The sequence below is a fragment of the Trichosurus vulpecula genome, chromosome 7, assembly GCF_011100635.1.
Source record: "Trichosurus vulpecula isolate mTriVul1 chromosome 7, mTriVul1.pri, whole genome shotgun sequence".
Taxonomy (NCBI): Eukaryota; Metazoa; Chordata; class Mammalia; order Diprotodontia; family Phalangeridae; genus Trichosurus; species Trichosurus vulpecula.
The window spans coordinates 183,190,649-183,207,983 of record NC_050579.1 but is presented as its reverse complement, the minus strand read 5'-3'; the positions used below and the strand labels follow the sequence as shown (position 1 = coordinate 183,207,983).

Here is a 17,335-nt window from a genome sequence, read left to right as displayed (position 1 = left end):
TTCCTCTGAAAACTGCCTGTTCATATCCTTTGACTATTTCTCAATTGGGGAATGGCTTATATTCCTATAAATTTGCCTTGGTTCCCTGTATATTTTAGATATGAGGCCTTTATCAGAGATACTAGTTGTAAAGATTTTCTCCCAGTTTTCTGCTTCCCTCCTAATCTTGGTTGCTTTGGCTTTGTTTATGGAAAAACTTTTCAATTTAACATAATCAAAATTATCCATTTTTTATCATTTTTATTTAATATTTAGTTTTCAACATTGATTTCCACAAGATTTTGAGTTACAAATATTCTCCCCATTTCTACCCTCCCCCATTCCAAGATGGCATGTTCTGATTGCCTTGTTCCCTAGTCAGCCCTCCCTTCTTTCACCCCACTCCCCCCATTCCCTTTCCCCTTACTTTCTATGCCCCATTTCCTATACATCTTGTTTCCCAGCTGTATGCAAAGAAAAGCAACTTTTTTTTAAGCCTCTGCTTTTAAAACTTTGTGTTCCAAATTCTCTTCCCTCTTCCCTAAGAAGGCAAGCAATTCAACTTGGATCACACATGTATCATTATGCAAAACACTTCCACAATGCTCATATTTCCTTCCATCCTATCCTATCCCACTTTATTCAATTTTCTGTCTTGACCCTGTCCCTTTTCAAAAGTGTTTGCTTTTGATTACCTCCTCCCCCATCTGCCCTCCCTTCTATCATCCCCCTTTTTTTATCCCCTTCCCCTTACTTTCCTGTGGAGTAAGATACCCAATTGAGTGTGCATGGTATTCCCTCCTCAAGTCAAATCCGATGAGAGCAAGATTCACTCCTTCTCCCTGACCTGCCCCCTCTTCCCTTCCACCAGAACTGCTTTTTCTTGCCACTTTTATGTGAGATAATTTACCCCATTCTATCTCTCCCTTTCTCCTCTCAATATATTCCTCTCACCCCTTAAATTAATTTCATTTTTTTAGATATCCTCCCTTCATATTAGATATCATCCCTTCATATTCAACTCATCCTGTGCTCTCTGTCTATATTCCCTTCAACTCCCCTAATACTGAGAAAGCTCTCATGAATTACATACATCATCTTTCCATGTAGGAATGTAAACAACAGTTCAACTTTAGTAAGTCCTTTATGAATTCTCTTTCTTGTTTACCTTGTCATGCTTCTCTTGATTCTTGTATTTGAAAGTCAAATTTTCTATTCAACTATGGTCTTTTCACCAAGAATGCTTAAAAGTCCTCTATTTCATTGAAAATCCATATTTTGCCTTGGAGCATTATACTCAGTTTTGCTGAGTAGGTGATTCTTGGTTTTAATCCTACCTCTTTTGACCTCCAGAATATTATATTCCAAGCCTTTGATCCCCTAATGTAGAAGCTGCTAGATTTTGTGTTATTCTGACTGTGTTTCCATAATATTCAAATTGTTTCTTTCTGGTTGCTTGCATTATTTTCTCCTTCACCTGGAAACTCTGGAATTTGGCGACAATATTCCTAGGAGTTTACTTTTTGGGACCTTTTTCAAGAGGCGATAGGTGGATTCTTTCAATTTCTATTTTGCCCTCTGGCTCTAGACTATTGGGGCAGTTTTCCTTGATAATTTCTTGAAAGATGATGTCTAGGCTCTTTTTTTGATCATGGCTTTCAGGTAGTCCAATAATTTTTAAATTATCTCTCCTGGATCTATTCTCCAGGTCAGTGATTTTTCCAATGAAATATTTCACATTGTCTTCCATTTTTTCATTCCTTTGGTTCTGTCTTATAATATCTTGATTTCTCATAAACTCACTAGCTTCCACTTGCTCCAATCTAATTTTTAAGGTGGTATTTCCTTCAGTGGTCTTTTGGACCTCCTTTTCCATTTGGCTAATTCTTCCTGTCAAGGCATTCTTCTCCTCATTGTCTTTTTGGAGCTCTTTTGACATTTGGGTTAGTCTATTCTTTAAGTTCCAATTTTCTTCAGTATTTTTTTGGTTCTCCTTTAGCAAGTCATTGACTTGTTTTTCATGGTTTTCTTGCATCACTCTCATTTCTCTTCCCAATTTTTCCTCTACTTCTCTTACTTGCTTTTCCAAATCCTTTTTGAGCTTTTCCATGGCCTGAGACCAATTCATATTTTTCTTGGGAGGCTTTTAATGTAGGCTCTTTGATTGTTGCTGTCATCTGGCTGTATGTTTAGATCTTCTTTGTCACCAAAAAAGGAATCTAGAGTTTGAGTTTGAGTCTGCGTTTTTTGAGTTCCTTTTCGCTGCCTGTTCATGTTCCCAGCCAACTACTTGACCCTTGAGCTTTTTGTCAGGATATGACTGCCTGTAGAGTAGAGAGTACTTTGTCCCAAACCTTAGGGTCCAAGCACTGCTGTTTTCAGAGCTACTTCTACTCCACCATCACCCCAGGCTCTGTCACTGCAGCACTCCTCCTCCTTCAAGAACCGCCAACCAGGATGGCAATACAGATGCAAGCAGGTCACAGCAAGAGAGTCTGCCTTTGTGCCCACGAAGTGCTCCTTGCACTCCTGCTCTGATCCGCTGCTAGATTCCTCCCACCATGTGAGCTGGGGCCTGGGGAAGCAGCTGAAGCTGTAGCTCTGGAAGCAGCCTCAGGAGCTTCCTGCTGCTGCCACGGATCACTGCTGCACCACCTCTGCCACCCTCAGGGCTGGCAGCCAGACAGCTCTGAACTCCATCCTGCAGTTTCCCTCTAACCTGTTATTGGGTGTTTGTGGGTTGTGAAATCTGGTAACTGCCACAGCTCACTGATTCATGGCCCCAAGTCCTATTCCAGCTGGCTGACTCCAGGTCTGATCTGTCCTAGCACAGACTGGGCTGCCCTCCACTACCAGCATTGTGTGATAGACCCTTCCCAGTGACCATTCAGGCTCTTCTGGGCTGGAGACCTGTTTCCCTCTGCTATTTCATGGATTCCGCAGCTCTAGAATTTGTTCAGAGCCCTTTTTTACAGGGGTTTGGAGGGATTTGGGGGAGAGCTTAAGCAAGTGCCTGCTTTCCAGCCGCCATCTTTCAAATTTATCCATTTTACGTTTTGTAATTCTCTCTATCTCTTGTTGGGTCATGAATTCTTCCCTTTTCCTTAAATCCGATAGGTAAACTATTCCTTGCTCTCCCAAATTGCTTATAGTATCAGTCTTTATTCCTAAATCACGAACCCATTTTGACTTTATTTTGGTATACTCTGTAAGATATTGGTCTATGCCCAGTTTCTGCCATACCGTTTTCCAATTTTCCCAGCAGTTTTTGTGAAATAGTGAATTCTTAGCCCAGAATCTGGATTCTTTGGGTTTATCAAAGAGTAGATTGCTATAGTTGTTGGCTATTGAGTCTTGTGTACCTAACCTACTCCACTGATCCACCACTCTGTTTCTTAGCCAGTACCAAGTAGTTTTGATGACTGCTGCTTTATACTACCGTTTAATATCTGGTATGGCTAGGCCACCTTCCATAGCATTTCTTTTCATTAATTCCCTTGATATTCTGGACCTTTTGTACTTCCAGATGGATTTTTTTATTATTTTATCCAGCTCTGCAAAATAATTTTTTGGTAGTTCAATTGATATGGCTTCTGCCCACATTTTCAATCATCAGACCAGTCTCCTCCATTCTCCCTCCTCAACATCCTTCCCCTTTTCTTTTCTCAAACAGCTTCTCCCTCATTCAGGTCCTCATTACTTCTGACTTTGTCTCACCAATAGCCTCCCAAATGGTTTTCCTGCCCCTTCCTTCCTCCAATCCATCGTCCAAGTAGCTGCCAACATGATTTTCTTAAACATCAGTATGATCATGTCATTCCCCTGATTAGTAAACTCTAATAGCTTCCTATTGCCTCTGGAATCATATACAAACTGCTTTGGGCATTTAAAGCTATTTTTGACTTGGTTCCACCCTTCCTTTCTGGCTTGATTACACATTGCACTGTTTCACTCACTCTTTGGTCCAGCCAAACCGGCCTTGTTTCTCCTCCTATTTCTGTATCTTTGGACAGGCTGTTCCCCCCAACTTCCCCCTCCCCATGCCTGGAATTCATTCTTTCCTCACCCTTGTTCTTAGAATACTGTTTCCTTTAAAACACATTTCAAATGCCACCTTCTGCATAAAATCTTTCTTTATTCTCCAGCTGTTAATGCATCACCTCACCTTTGCAAGATTATCTTATATTTGTTTATTTTGTATTTCATAAAATATAAATTTGATATTTAATATAAATATTATATCAGTATCATTGATCTATTTTCTCCCCAAATAAACTAGGAGCGCAGGGGGTAATTAATTTTTGTCTTTGTATTCTCAGCACCTAGTTTAGGGCCTGGCACACAGAAAGTTTTTAATAAGAAATGATGGTTTATTGAACAGCGTGAAGGTGTGGGAAATCGCCTTATTTCCACCGGCTCAGACTTCCCTAATGGCAAGATTGGATTTGCTCAAGTGGGCCCCTCTAGATGTCTTTCCGTGTGGTCCAGGTTCCCTTTGGCCACAGACCTGGCAGGGAGCAGGATGACCCATTCCGTTATAAGCTTTCACTTTCTGCTTTCCCCTGCGGAGTCGGCTCAGGCCCCGCCCCTTTCCTTCCAGCCCAGGCCCCGCCCCTTTCTTTTACAATATTGACATTTGCGGGCTTGCAGGTGATATACTCAGTCCCAGAGTTTCGCGCCAACTGTGTTTTTTTCCCTTCCAGAGGCGGGAACTAGGTACGTGCCCCACGGACGTGCCTTGCGTCTTCTACGATTGGTCCTGGGCTCCGAATCCCGCCTCCGTTCCCTGAGCGGGTGCTAGCATTGGTGGAGAGACCAACAAGACGGCGGCGTCTGGAGAAGAGCCTGGGCTCCTGACCGGGTACAGAGGATCGGGTGAGTCTCCTCGGCGGCCCGTGCTGCCCACCAGCCCGCCGGCCTGCCTGGGGAAGGGGGAAAGACTCCGGGGAGAGGGAGGGCAGTTGAAGCGCCAGAAGATCGGGGGAGGGTGGGGAGCGGCGGATACGCGGGACGCTGAGGGGGCCCGCCCAGGGTTCGGCCACAATAGTCGGGACCTGGAGGGGGTGAGGGGTGGGGGGAAGTTGGGGGAGGGGCTGCTCTTGTCTGCCCGATCCCCGAACCAGCAGGTAACCGCTCCCCACTCCAGCCTCTCCCTGAGGAAGCCCTCAGCCCCCGGAGCTCGAGTTGGTGTAGGAAGCTGGACCCCAGCTCGGGGCCCTTCCGGGCGCCCTCTCCAACCTTCACCCCATCTAGTGCCCTCCTCCCTACCTAGTCGATCAGGCTCGGGGTAGAGCCTGGGACTGGGGGGGCTCTGGATCTTTGACTGCTGGGGATGGGGGTGGGGAGGGAGAAGGAGAAGCAAAAGCAATCGTAATTGCACGTGCCTTCGTCTGGTAATTCAGTTCCTCGAGGGAATTCCATTGTAGATACTGGTCTGAGGAAAGGGAGTGAGGGTCGGAACATTTTTGAGTCGGAAGGAACCTTGGAGGAATCTAGTACAATCTCTTTTTTTCCTTTAGGGTTAGTTAAGTGCATATATGCAGCTGAGACTTCTGTGGGCAAAGGCACTGTACTGGGCTCTGGGTTCGAGAAAGTGTAGATGATACAGTCCCTGTTTTAATGGAATTTATAATATAATATGTTTATAATATAGTAGGGAGATCACACATGTACGTGCATATACATACACATAGCATCTGTCTAACAAGGCTGTGAGGATCAAATGAAATTACAAATTACATGTAAAGAGCTCTGCAAACATTAAAGCCTTGCGTAAATGTTACATGTATGTATACCTATGCAGGTATATGTATGAGTGTTCACACACAATTATAAAATTGTGTGATTTACCCAACTAGTACATGGCTAGGACAAGATTTGATTTTATAGACAGACCTGTGATTTTATTGATGTAGAGAGGCAACAATTGGTGTACTGGGCACTGGGTTTGAGAAAGTGTAGATGATATAGTCCCTGTCTTAATGGAGTTTATAATACAGTAGGGAGATCACACAAATGTATAAATGTATGTATATGCACATATGTGTGTGTGTATATACATAAACATAAGTATAAAATTGTGAGATTTACACAACTAGTTAATGGCTGAGGCAAGATTTGATTTTGTGGACTGACCACTGATTTTATTGGTGTAGAGAAGCAATTCTGCCTTTGCACTTAACCACTTGGCCTTGCCTAGTATAGTTTTAAGAGAGTTGCCTGAAGCACTGAGAGATTTCCTAACTGGCCCTAGGGGGTCACACTACTTCCTAGGCTGGATTTGAACTTAATTCTATCCTGATTTCCAAATTGTCTCCCTATCCATTCCACCCCACTGCTTCCCTGGACACAAATCTACACCATATATCTTTAGTGCACAGTAGTAGCTAAGTGCTATGCCTTGTGGGTAGGACAGGGAGGGAGGCATCGAAAGCTTTGGAGAGAAAGATGGTATTTGATATGGGCTTTAAAATGTTTGCAGGAATACAACTGGCAGAGGAAAGAAATTCCAGTCAAAAGAATGTTTCAGAGTGCAGAGGTTTGACTGGAGCGTAATGGAATTATGTGATAAAAAGCTAGGAAAGTAGAGAGGTGCCAGATTGTGGATCAGACTCATTATAACAAGCTAACAATGGCCATACCCCTCTCCTTAAAAATCTCAGATGTGGGTTTATTATATACATTTGTTTCTAGTGAAAGTTTTTGGTTTAACTTTAACATTTCTATAATGACCCAAGTAGTCAAAATGGATGTTTAAGTAGTTTTGGAGCAGCTTCTGTGTCCCCATTGAAGATTATTTTCCATAGAAAATTACGTGCAAGTAGATGTAACATTGTGCATTTAGTATAGTCATTTAGTTCAGGCCATCCTTGTGGAAATTGGTGAAACTTAATTGTAAACTTAGGGACAGTATTGTTGCTTATTTTTTTGTAAATTAATTTTTTTCCAAGATGCTTTTCCTTCATAGTAACAATAATCATAGATAACATTTATGGAGGAATCTAGGGTTTGCAGAGTTCTTACGTATGTTATCTCGTTTGATCTGCACAACCTTGTTAGGTAGGTGCTATTTTTAACTGTGCTTTTTATAGATGAGGAAATTGAGGTTGAAAGGAGTTGTGACTTGTCCAGGGTCGCACAGGGTATGACTGAGGCAAGATTTACCACAGGTCTTCGTAATTTCAAGTCCAGCCCTCTATACATTATATACCTGGCTGCTTTAGGTTAGTGCCCATGGAATTAGAAGCAAAATCTCCTAGGTGACCCATATCTTGTAGGGCTGTGAGAGAACATGAGAACTCAGGTATGCTAGTGATTTTTGAAGAGTGCTTTCCTGTCTGTTGGTATACAACAAAAAGTATTCAAGTCATCCATAATATAGAGGCAGGAAGCATTGGTAAAGTTCCCACTTAGCAAAGGAGAAAAGGGAATAAATGCTGAGTGATTTGACTATGAAAGTTCCCCCATCAAGTTGAGTTTTGAAATTTTTCAGGTCTGTATTCCCCAAAGCTAAAAAGTTTTGCAAATCTGTCTCATCTTTATACTTCTTGGCCAGAACTACAGTTAAGTCATCCAGAGCAAATGTGTTACTGTTGTTTTTTTGAAGTTACTGAGAAAGGTAGACCATGTAACCAGCTTAATAAGACATTCTAACGGTTTCAAACAATTAGAGAAACTTTTCCTACTGTCTAACCGAGGTGTCTCCTGTTTTATTTCAAGCGTGGCTAGGAGCTATTCCTCATGTAATATTATTTGCAAATAATTTGACTTCTCTTCACATAGCTTCTGGTAGTAGTAGTAATAAATTCTACATTGATTTAATGTTATATTTACAAAGAGCTTTAAATATTATTTGATTCTAACTATTTTTGTGAGGTAGGTAGTATTAGCTATAATTTGCAGATCTTTTTCATTGATTGACATGTATACTCCTTTATCCTTCAAATAATAATCTCTGCATATTAGTAAAGTTCCATGAGTTGCTGTGCCCCTAAAATTTCTCACGTGGTGGTTAGACTTCTAATTGAGAGCCTCTCCACTCTTAGCTGGTGGTCAGGGCTCTCTGGTGGACGTGTAGAGAAGGGTTTTCCAGTTTGGTAGTGCATATCTCTGGCACAGCTTTTGAGAAATGACAACCTTTGTGCCACAGTGAAGCTCAGGATAGGACGTGCTAGCATGACCGCCTTCCAAGCCATTCATCAAGCTCTATTACTGGCAAATGATCAATAGTCAATCAGTCAGCAGGTATTTATTAAGTGCCTGTTATAGGCTAGGTACTGAGGTTCCAAGTACCAAGAATAGAATTATCCCTAAAATGAACCTTACTCCCAAAAGAGCTTACATGCCAGTGGGGGAGACAAGCACATAGTAAATATATGCATCACACATAATGTTAAGTACAGTTGTATTCAAAGTGGTTAAATAAAAGGTAGTTGGAGGTAGGGCACAAGCAGTTGGAAGGATCAAGAAAGGCATCATGCTGAAGATGTTTCCCCAGCTTCATCTTAAAGGAAGAGGGACTCTGAGGCAAAGGGAAAAAAGGAGTACATTCCAGGCATGGGGAATGGTTAGTGGTGGAGTTGGGGTATCTTGAGTAAGGAACAGAGTGGGAGCCAATTGGCTGGGAGGGGAAGGAATAAGGCTGGAAAGATAGGCTGGGGGCCAGTATGTATAAGACTTTAAAAGCTAAACAGAGGGGTTGCCTTGAATTAGGGAAACCAAATTAGGTTATAAAAATCTAGGGGAGAGGTGAAGAGAGCTTCAACTAAGGTTGTAGCTGTGGAGAGGAGTGGGATGTGAGATATTGTGAAGGTAGGAATAGCAAGATTTGGCATCTGATTGGAAGAGTCCAGGATAATGCTGAGATTATGAATCTAAGACACTGAAAGGATGGCAGTTTCTTCAATACAAATAGGGAAGTGGAAGAGAAGGTTTAGAGAGAAGGTTAGTGAGTTCATTTTTGGACATGTTGCGTATCCCATATGCCTTCCCACGTTTTTCTGAAACTATCTCTTCATCTCCTATAGTAACATTCTATCAAATTGATATACCATAATTTGTCTAGCCATTACGTAATTCATAGATACCCTCTTTCAGCACTACAAAAAGAGGGGCTATAAATATTTTCATACATATAGATCTCTTCCCTCTTTCTTTGATCTCTGGTCTATAAACCTAGTACTAGTATAGCTAGGTCAAAGGGTATGTACAGTTTAGTGACTTTTTGGATCGTTACTGTTTAGTTGTTTCAATTGTGTCTGGCTTTTTGTGGCTTATGGGGTTTTCTTGGCAAAGGTACTGGAGTGGTTTGCCATTTCCTTCTCCTGCTTATTTTACAGATGAGGAAACTGAGGCAAACAGGGTTAAATGACTTGTCCAGGTTACACAGCTAGTAAATGTTTGAGGCCATATTTGAACTCATAAAGATGTAACTTCCAGACTTCAGGCCCAACCTCTATCTACTCTACTACCTAACTGCCTGACTTTGGATTTAGTTCCACATTGCTTTCCAAAAAGGCTGGACCAATTTACAGGGATACCAACAGTGCATTGGTGTGCCTGTCTTCCCACAGTCCTTCCATCAACCAGCATTTTCTCTTTTTTTGTCATCCTTGCCAATTTGATTGTGGGCACCAGGTGGATCTTGAGTGGTTTTAATTTGTATCTCTCCTGTGATTACTGATTGGGAGCACTTTTTGTATGGCTGTTCATAGCCTGAATTTCTTCCTCTGAGAACTGCTGTTCATTTTCTTGGGGAATGGCTCTTGTTCTTATATGTTTGAATCAGTTTCCTATCTGTATCTTATATATCAGACCTTTATTAGTGAAATTTGATAATATTGTTACATGCCTTGTTCTGTTTCTGCTCACATTCCTTAGCATTAAGTCTTCCCAGGTTTCTTTGAAACTCTACCCTTCATCACTTCATACAACACAGTGGTATTCCATGGCATTCATGTATCATAATTTGTTCAACCATTTCCCTCATTTGCTACCACAGAAAGAGCAGCTATAAATATTTTTGTACATATGGGTCCTTCTCTTCTCTATGTGATCTTTTTAGCGCTATCAGCTTAGTGGTACTGCTAAGTCAGAGGGTAGCACAATTTAATAACTTTTTGAGCATAATTCCAAATTGCTTTCCACAATGACAAAAATAATTATGATGATAATTGCTAGCATTTATATAGCACTTTAAAATTTGCTTGCCCTTTACACATCTTCTCATTTAATTCCCCACAACAACCTTGTGAGATAGATGCTGTGATTATTGCCGTTTTACAGATGAAGAAATTGAAGTTAGAGATCAAGTGATTTACCGGAGGTGAAATAGCTAACTTAGGAGTCTGAAGTGGAATTTGAACTCCGAACGTCTTAACTTTAAGTCTAGCACGCTGTCCATTATATTATCATACCTACCTGCCAGCATGGCTGGACCAGTTGACAGCTCTACCAACAGTACATTTGTGTCTATTTATCTGTAGTTCCTGTACCTAGTGTTATTTTCTTTTTTTGTTGTTATCTTTGATGATCTCATAGTTGTGAGGTGGGAATTCAGTTGCTTTAATTGCATTTCTCCAATTATTATAGTGATTTGGAACATTTTCACATAGGTTATTGATATCTTAGATGTCTTTGAGAATGCCTTTCATATCCTGTCATTTGGGGAGTGCCTCTTTTTTGTATGAATTTGAACCAATTATTTATCTTGGAAATGTGACCATTATCAATTAAATTTTCTATAAAGATTTCTTTTCCAGTTAACTGTTTCCCTTCTAATTTTAACTAAATTAGTTTTATTTATGCAAAAACTTTTAAATTTTGCATAATAAAAATTATCCTTTTTTTTGTGTACAGTTTCTCTCTGTCCCTACTTTTGTCACAAATTTTTCCCCAAGCCACAGGTACAAACGGTATTTCCTTTGCTGCTCATTTAATATTTTTATGATGTGGCTCTTTATATCAGTATTGTAAATCCATTTGGAGCTTATTTTGGCATAGGATTTTAGGTAATGGTCCAAACCTAATTTCTGTCAGACTTGTATTCTAGATAGCTCCTTATTAATGGTGTTTCATTTGTTGGGTCTGATCTTTGATGAGCTTTGATTAACTGTGATAGGCATTCTGTGGGACTCCAAAGATGAATAACATGTGATTGCTGCAGTAGATGTGCTCATATATGAGCAGAGGAGATGACATGTTGTTCAAAATCATATTACAGTGTTTTTGTACAAGTATCAGAAATGTAAACAATGTTTCAGCTCTTCAGTGACAGGGGAGGTCAGGAATGATTTCATGAGGCCGATGATACTGTTTGAGCTGAATTTTGCAGGATTATCTGAAAGGCAGAGATAGAGCTACAAAAAGAGCATTCCAGTCCCAGGTAGTTGTAGTGGTGGCGATTTTTTTTTTTACATTTAAAACATGGTAGTTCCCACACCCTGCCCAGCTACTCTTTGTCCCCTTCTGATTTAGTGAATATTGTGAGCAAAGGCTTGGAGGTGGAAGTATGCAGGGCATATTTGGAGATAGCAAATGGTCCAGTTGGACTGGACCATTTTTGAAGGAGAGTTTTGGAAGATAAGGATGTTAAAGAAATGTGGGGTGTTGGATGTAAAACTGAGAAATTCAAACTTTATTTAGTAGGCAATGAGCCATTGAAGACATAAAATTTTTTTTACCATTTAATTAGTTTTAATGTTTTTCCACATTAGTGGTAAATACTAAAGTTTTTGTGGCTAATATTATAAATACAAAATTATAAATTTAATATATTTTCTGGTTTAAAAAATAAGTTTTGTAGGAAAAGGCAGCTCTGTTAGGTTTCTGTCTTTATTAGGGTTCTCCTTATTTCCGATAATGTTCACTTTTATCCATTTTTCTGAGTCTTCTGTGCCTTTCTATTATTCTTCGCTTTAGCTTCTTGAGACATCCAGGGGGATCGCTAGTCTCTTCAACAAAGGATTTCTTGATCCGTTTTTAGGGTCAAAGGGTATGCACAATTTAATAACATTTTGTCATAGTTCTAAGTTGACATAGAGTCCAAGTTCTAATTGGCTATACCAATTTACAGCTCCACCAACTGTGTATCATGTGCCCGTTTCCTCACAGCCCCTCCTCTTTTTAATTTTTCTTTTGTCATTCTTTTTAGTTTCATTGGTGTAACGTAGAGCTTCAGAGTTTCTTTTTTTATTATTACTACTTCTCTAATGATTATTGGTGTGAAGTATTTCTTCATATGAAAACTACCAGCTTTTATCCTTTGAACATTTATCAGTTGGGGAATGGCTCTCATTCTTATAAATTTGAATCATTTTCTTTTATGTTGTGGAAATGTCACCCTTATTAGAGAAAGTTCCTCCAATTGCTTATTATTGTTGAGTACACTCTGTCACTAACTTCTTTATAAAGAGCAGCAGTGAATGTAAGGAGAAAAAAGAGTATAGAATGGAGGGAAACATACAATTAACAATCATAACCTTGAATGTGAATAGGATGAATTCACCCATAAAATTAAAGAGGAACTGCAGGCTCCAGGAAAAACACTTGAAATGTGAAGATTCATAGCGTTAAAAGAAGGGTCAGTCGGTCATTAGCATTTAGTAAACACCTGTTATGTACTATGCACTGTACCAAATGCTAGGGGTACAAAAAAAGGTTAAAAACATGGTCCCTAGTTTCCAGGACCTCACTTTCTAATGATAGGAGACAACATGCAAACAATTATATACATATAAGATGTATAATGTGTAAATGGGAGATAATCTCAGTGGGAAGGTAATAATTTTGAAGATTGATTTGCATAAAAATGGGATTTAAGATGAATGTATCAATAACAGTGATAGTAAAATAATGTCATTAGGTAATGAAAAAGCTTTTGATAAAATATAGCACCCATTTCTCTTGAAAACATAAAAAGGATATACATAAGTGAATATTTTCTTAACATGTTAAATACTATCTATTTAAAATCCAGGGCCAACAATCTGTATAATGGACAGATGCCAGAGTCAAAAATGTCTGTTATTATCACTGTTATTTGATGTACTACTAGAAATGCTAGCTTATAGGAATGAAAAAAGAAAAAATATTTTGAAGAAATAAGCACAGGGAATGAGTAAACAAACTGACTTTTTACAGGATATGATGGTTTATTGCAAGATCCCTAAAAATTAGAAATAATAAAAAAAACTTATAACTTCAGCCATGTTGTGGGATGTAAAAATAAGCCTACACAAATCATCAGGTTTTCTCTATACTACCACTAAAACCCAGCAGGAAAAGATAGGGAAATTCTATTCAAAATAACTGTAGCATATGTAAACTATTTAGGGGTCTACTTAGTAAAAGATATCTAGCAACTATATGAATATAATTAGAAATTACACTTTACAGAAATAAAGGCCTAAACAGAGAAATATATTTACTCATAGTTCAATCCATGTGTTATAGTAAAAAATGATAATTATTCCCAAGTTGGTTTACTTATTCAGTGCTTTATTATTCAGCCTTCTAAAAGATTATAGAACAAAGGGAAAAAATAATAAAGATCATATAGAGCAGAGATATCAAACTTGGGCCCAAACTGCTGGAGTGTAGCTGGGATTAAATTATAATTGAGATTAAAGCTTGAGAAATATTTAACAAAATGAAAATAGATAATGTTAATTTGTGGTTTTCTAAGTCAGCATTCAGCCTGCAAACAATTGTTTCCATTTGAGTTTGATACCACTGATATAGAGGAACAGAAAAGTCAAGTGGCCCAAGGGAAATAGTGAAAAAACGTAGGAAGGATACCTAGAAGTACCCTGTCTCAGATTATACTGTGGAATGGTAATCATCAAAACAATTTGATACTGGTTAAAAAGTCACTGAGTAGATCAGATTAGGTGTACAACATGTAGAAGCAAGCAAGGCATAGTGCCAAAGTGTTTTATAAACTCTTGAGATGGCAACTATTGTGGTAGGAACTCACTATGTCACAAAAAACTGCCCAGGGAACTAGGAAAGCCTTAGAAAACATTAGTATAATTAGTAAGTGGAAATGGTACTTGAAGAATGAATCTTAAAATAGAAAGAGATATGAGTGTGATCTGACAGTCATTACCTCATAAAGCACTTCCATAGTGATAATTTTTTTGGATTTCATATTACATTTTGGAACATTTACAATTTCTTTTCTCCCCCTCTGTTTTAACTTTTTTTCTGTTCACAAAAATATTTTCTCTTTGACCTGATTCCCTCTGCATTGGGGGAAAAAATAACAAATACACATGGTCAAGCAAAACAAATTAACTCATTGTCTGTGTCCAAAAAGTATTTGTCTCATTCTGCACCCTGAGACCATTACCTTCCAGGAGTTGTGGGCAGCATGATTCACCATGAGTCTTTTGGAATTGTGGTTATTCATTGTGTTATGGTGCTGATTTCTTGTTAATATTCTTTTGCAAAAGCATTTATGTATCACCTACATACATATTACTTTGTAGTAAAGAAGTATATAAATTGTGCTATTATTACTATTTGTAAGTCTTATGAATATTGGCAAATTTAACAGTGGTGCCTCTCCCCCAATTTTGTCCTTTGTCTGTAAAAGATGAAAAGATTTTATACAAAGTATAATTTTATCTTAAATGATATAATTAGTGATTTGGTGCGGGTTGGGTGGTGGTGTCAGATGGTGTGTCTCCTTAAATCAAATTTTTGAAATTGTCTGCCATATAAAAGTTGAAAAACTATATTTCCTGGATTGTGGAAAATTAATTTCGTCAATTAAAATATGTTCTTAAACAATTATAGATGGGGAACATCAAAAGTGATTAGGATCATGGCAGCAGATGATGAAAATGGTGATAGAACGGATTTATTTGGTGTCCTCTTGGGTAAGCAAATCCAACAGTTAAACTATTTTTCTGAAATTTTGTTTTCTTATTATAAAGTCATTGAGTGTTTTTATTTGAAAACTCACTTTCACTTTTTTAATGCATGCTTTAAAATGATCAATTTTTTTATTTTTAAATTTTTAAAAAACATTTATTTTTAGTTTTCAACATTCATTTTCACAAGATTTTGAGTTAAAAATGTTCTCCCCATCTCTGCACTCCCCCCTACCCCAAGATGTCATGTATTCTGATTGCCCCTTTCATCTGCCCTCCCTTCTGTCACCCCAACCTACCCCCTTATCCCTTTTTCCCCTTACTTTCTTGTAGGGATAGATAGATTTCTATTTCCCATTGCTTGTATATCTTATTTCCCAGTTGCATGTAAAAAACTTTTTTTTTAACGTTTGTTTTTAGAACGTTGAGTTCTAAATTCTCTCCCTTCTTCCCTCCCCACCCATCCTTCTTGAGAAGGCAAGCAATTCAATATAGGTTATACATGTATCATTATGCAAAACACTTACATAATAGTCATGTTGTGAAAGACTGACTATATTTCCCTCCGTCCTGTCCTGTCCCCCTTTATTCAGTTTTCTCCCTTGACCCTGTCCCTTTTCAAAAGTGTTTGCTTTTGACTACCTCCTCCCCCAATCTGCCCTCCCCACCGCCACTTTTATCTCCTTTCCCCCTACTTTCCTGTAGGGTAAGAAACCCAATTGAGTGTGTATGCTTTTCCCTCCTTAAGCCAGATCTGATGAGAGCAAGATTTCACTCATTCCCTTTCACCTACCCCCTCTTCCCTTCCATTATAACAACTTTTTCTTGCCACCTTTATGTGAGATAATTTACCTCATTGTGTTCTCCCTTTCTCCTCCCAATATATTCCTCTCTCACCTCTTAACTTTATTTTTTAGATATCATGCTTTCATATTCAATTCACCCTGTTCCCTCTGTGTGTGTGTGTGTGTATATGTATATATGTGTGTGTGTGTATACATATATACATATATATGTGTGTGTGTGCGCGTGCATGTGTGTGTGTGTGTGTGTGTGTGTTCCCTTCAACTACCCTACTACTGAGAAAGGTCTCATGAGTTACCAACATCATCTTTCCACGTAGGAATGTAAATAAAATAGTTTAACTTTAATAAGACCCTTGTGATTTCTCTTTCCTGTTTGCCTTTTCATGCTTCTCTTGATTCTTGTATTTGAAAGTCATATTTTCTATTCAACTCTGGTTTTTTCATCAAGAATGCTTTAAAAGTCCTCTATTTCATTGAAAGTTATTATTTTGCCTTGGAGCATGATACTCAGTTTTGCTGGGTAGGTTTTAATCCTAGCTCCTTTGACCTCCTGAATATCATAGTCCAAGCCCTTCTGTCCCTTCATGTAGAAGCTGCTAGATCTTGTGTTATCCTGACTGTGTTTCCACAATACTGAAATTGTTTCTTTCTGGCTGCTTGCAATATTTTCTCTGTGACCTGGGAACTCTGGAATTTGACTACAATATTGCTAGGAGTTTACTTTTTGGCATCTTTTTCAAGAGGTGATAGGTGGATTCTTTCAATTTCTATTTTACCCTCTGGCTCTAGAATATCAGGGCAGTTTTCCTTGATAATTTCTTGAAAGACGATGTCTAGGCCCTTTTTTTGGTCATGGCTTTCAGGTAGTCCAATAATTTTTAAATTATCTCTTCTGGATCTATTTTCCAGGTCAGTGGTTTTTCCAATGAGGTATTTTTCATTGTTTTCCGTTTTTTCATTCTTTTGGTTCTGTTTTATAGTTTCTTGATTTCTCATAAACTCACTAGCTTCCACTTGCTCCATTCTAATTTTTAAAGTGGTACTTTCTTCAGTGGTCTTTTGGACCTTCTTTTCCATTTGGCTAATTCTGCCTTTCAAGGCATTCTTTTCCTCATTGGCTTTTTGGAGCTCTTTTGACATTTGGGTCAGTCTATTCTTTAAGTTCTTATTTTCTTCAGTATTTTTTTGGGTCTCTTTTAGCAAGTCATTGACTTGTTTTTCATGTTTTTCTGGCATCACTCTCATTTCTCTTCCCAGTTTTTCCTCTACTTCTCTAACTTGCTTTTCCAAATCCTTTTTGAGCTTTTCCATGGCCTGAGACCAATTCATATTTTTCTTGGAGGCTTTTGATGTAGGCTCTTTCACTTTGTTGACTTCTTCTGGCTGTATGTTTTGATCTTCTTTGTCACCAAAGAAAGATTCTATAGTCTGAGTCCTTTTACGCTGCTTGCTCATTTTCCCAGCCAATTACTTGACTTTTGAGCTCTTTGTCTAGGTGTGACTGCTTCCAGAGTGTGGAGAGTACTTTGTCCCAAGCTTTAGGGTCCAAGCACAGGTGTTTTCAGAGCTACTTCTATTCTGAGGTGGTATGATACTCCTTTCCTGGCCTGTGCTCTAGTTTGTGAGTGCAGGCATTCCTTTCTGCTGTGTAACTACCAGGAGGGCTCCCTCTCC

General features: G+C 38.8%; 1 protein-coding gene across 3 annotated transcripts in view; it reads left to right on the top strand.

The window, feature by feature from the left end:
* Positions 1-4,802: 4,802 nt before the first annotated feature.
* The window catches only part of CASP8AP2 (caspase 8 associated protein 2), a 45,162-nt gene continuing 32,629 nt past the window's right edge, over positions 4,803-17,335 (top strand). For all 3 annotated transcript variants that reach the window (XM_036767064.1, XM_036767063.1, XM_036767062.1), the window contains exons 1-2: positions 4,803-4,854; positions 14,779-14,861. In XM_036767064.1, the coding sequence (XP_036622959.1) occupies positions 14,807-14,861 (55 nt within the window). In that variant the 5' untranslated portion in view covers positions 4,803-4,854; positions 14,779-14,806. The remainder of the gene's footprint in view (positions 4,855-14,778; positions 14,862-17,335) is intronic.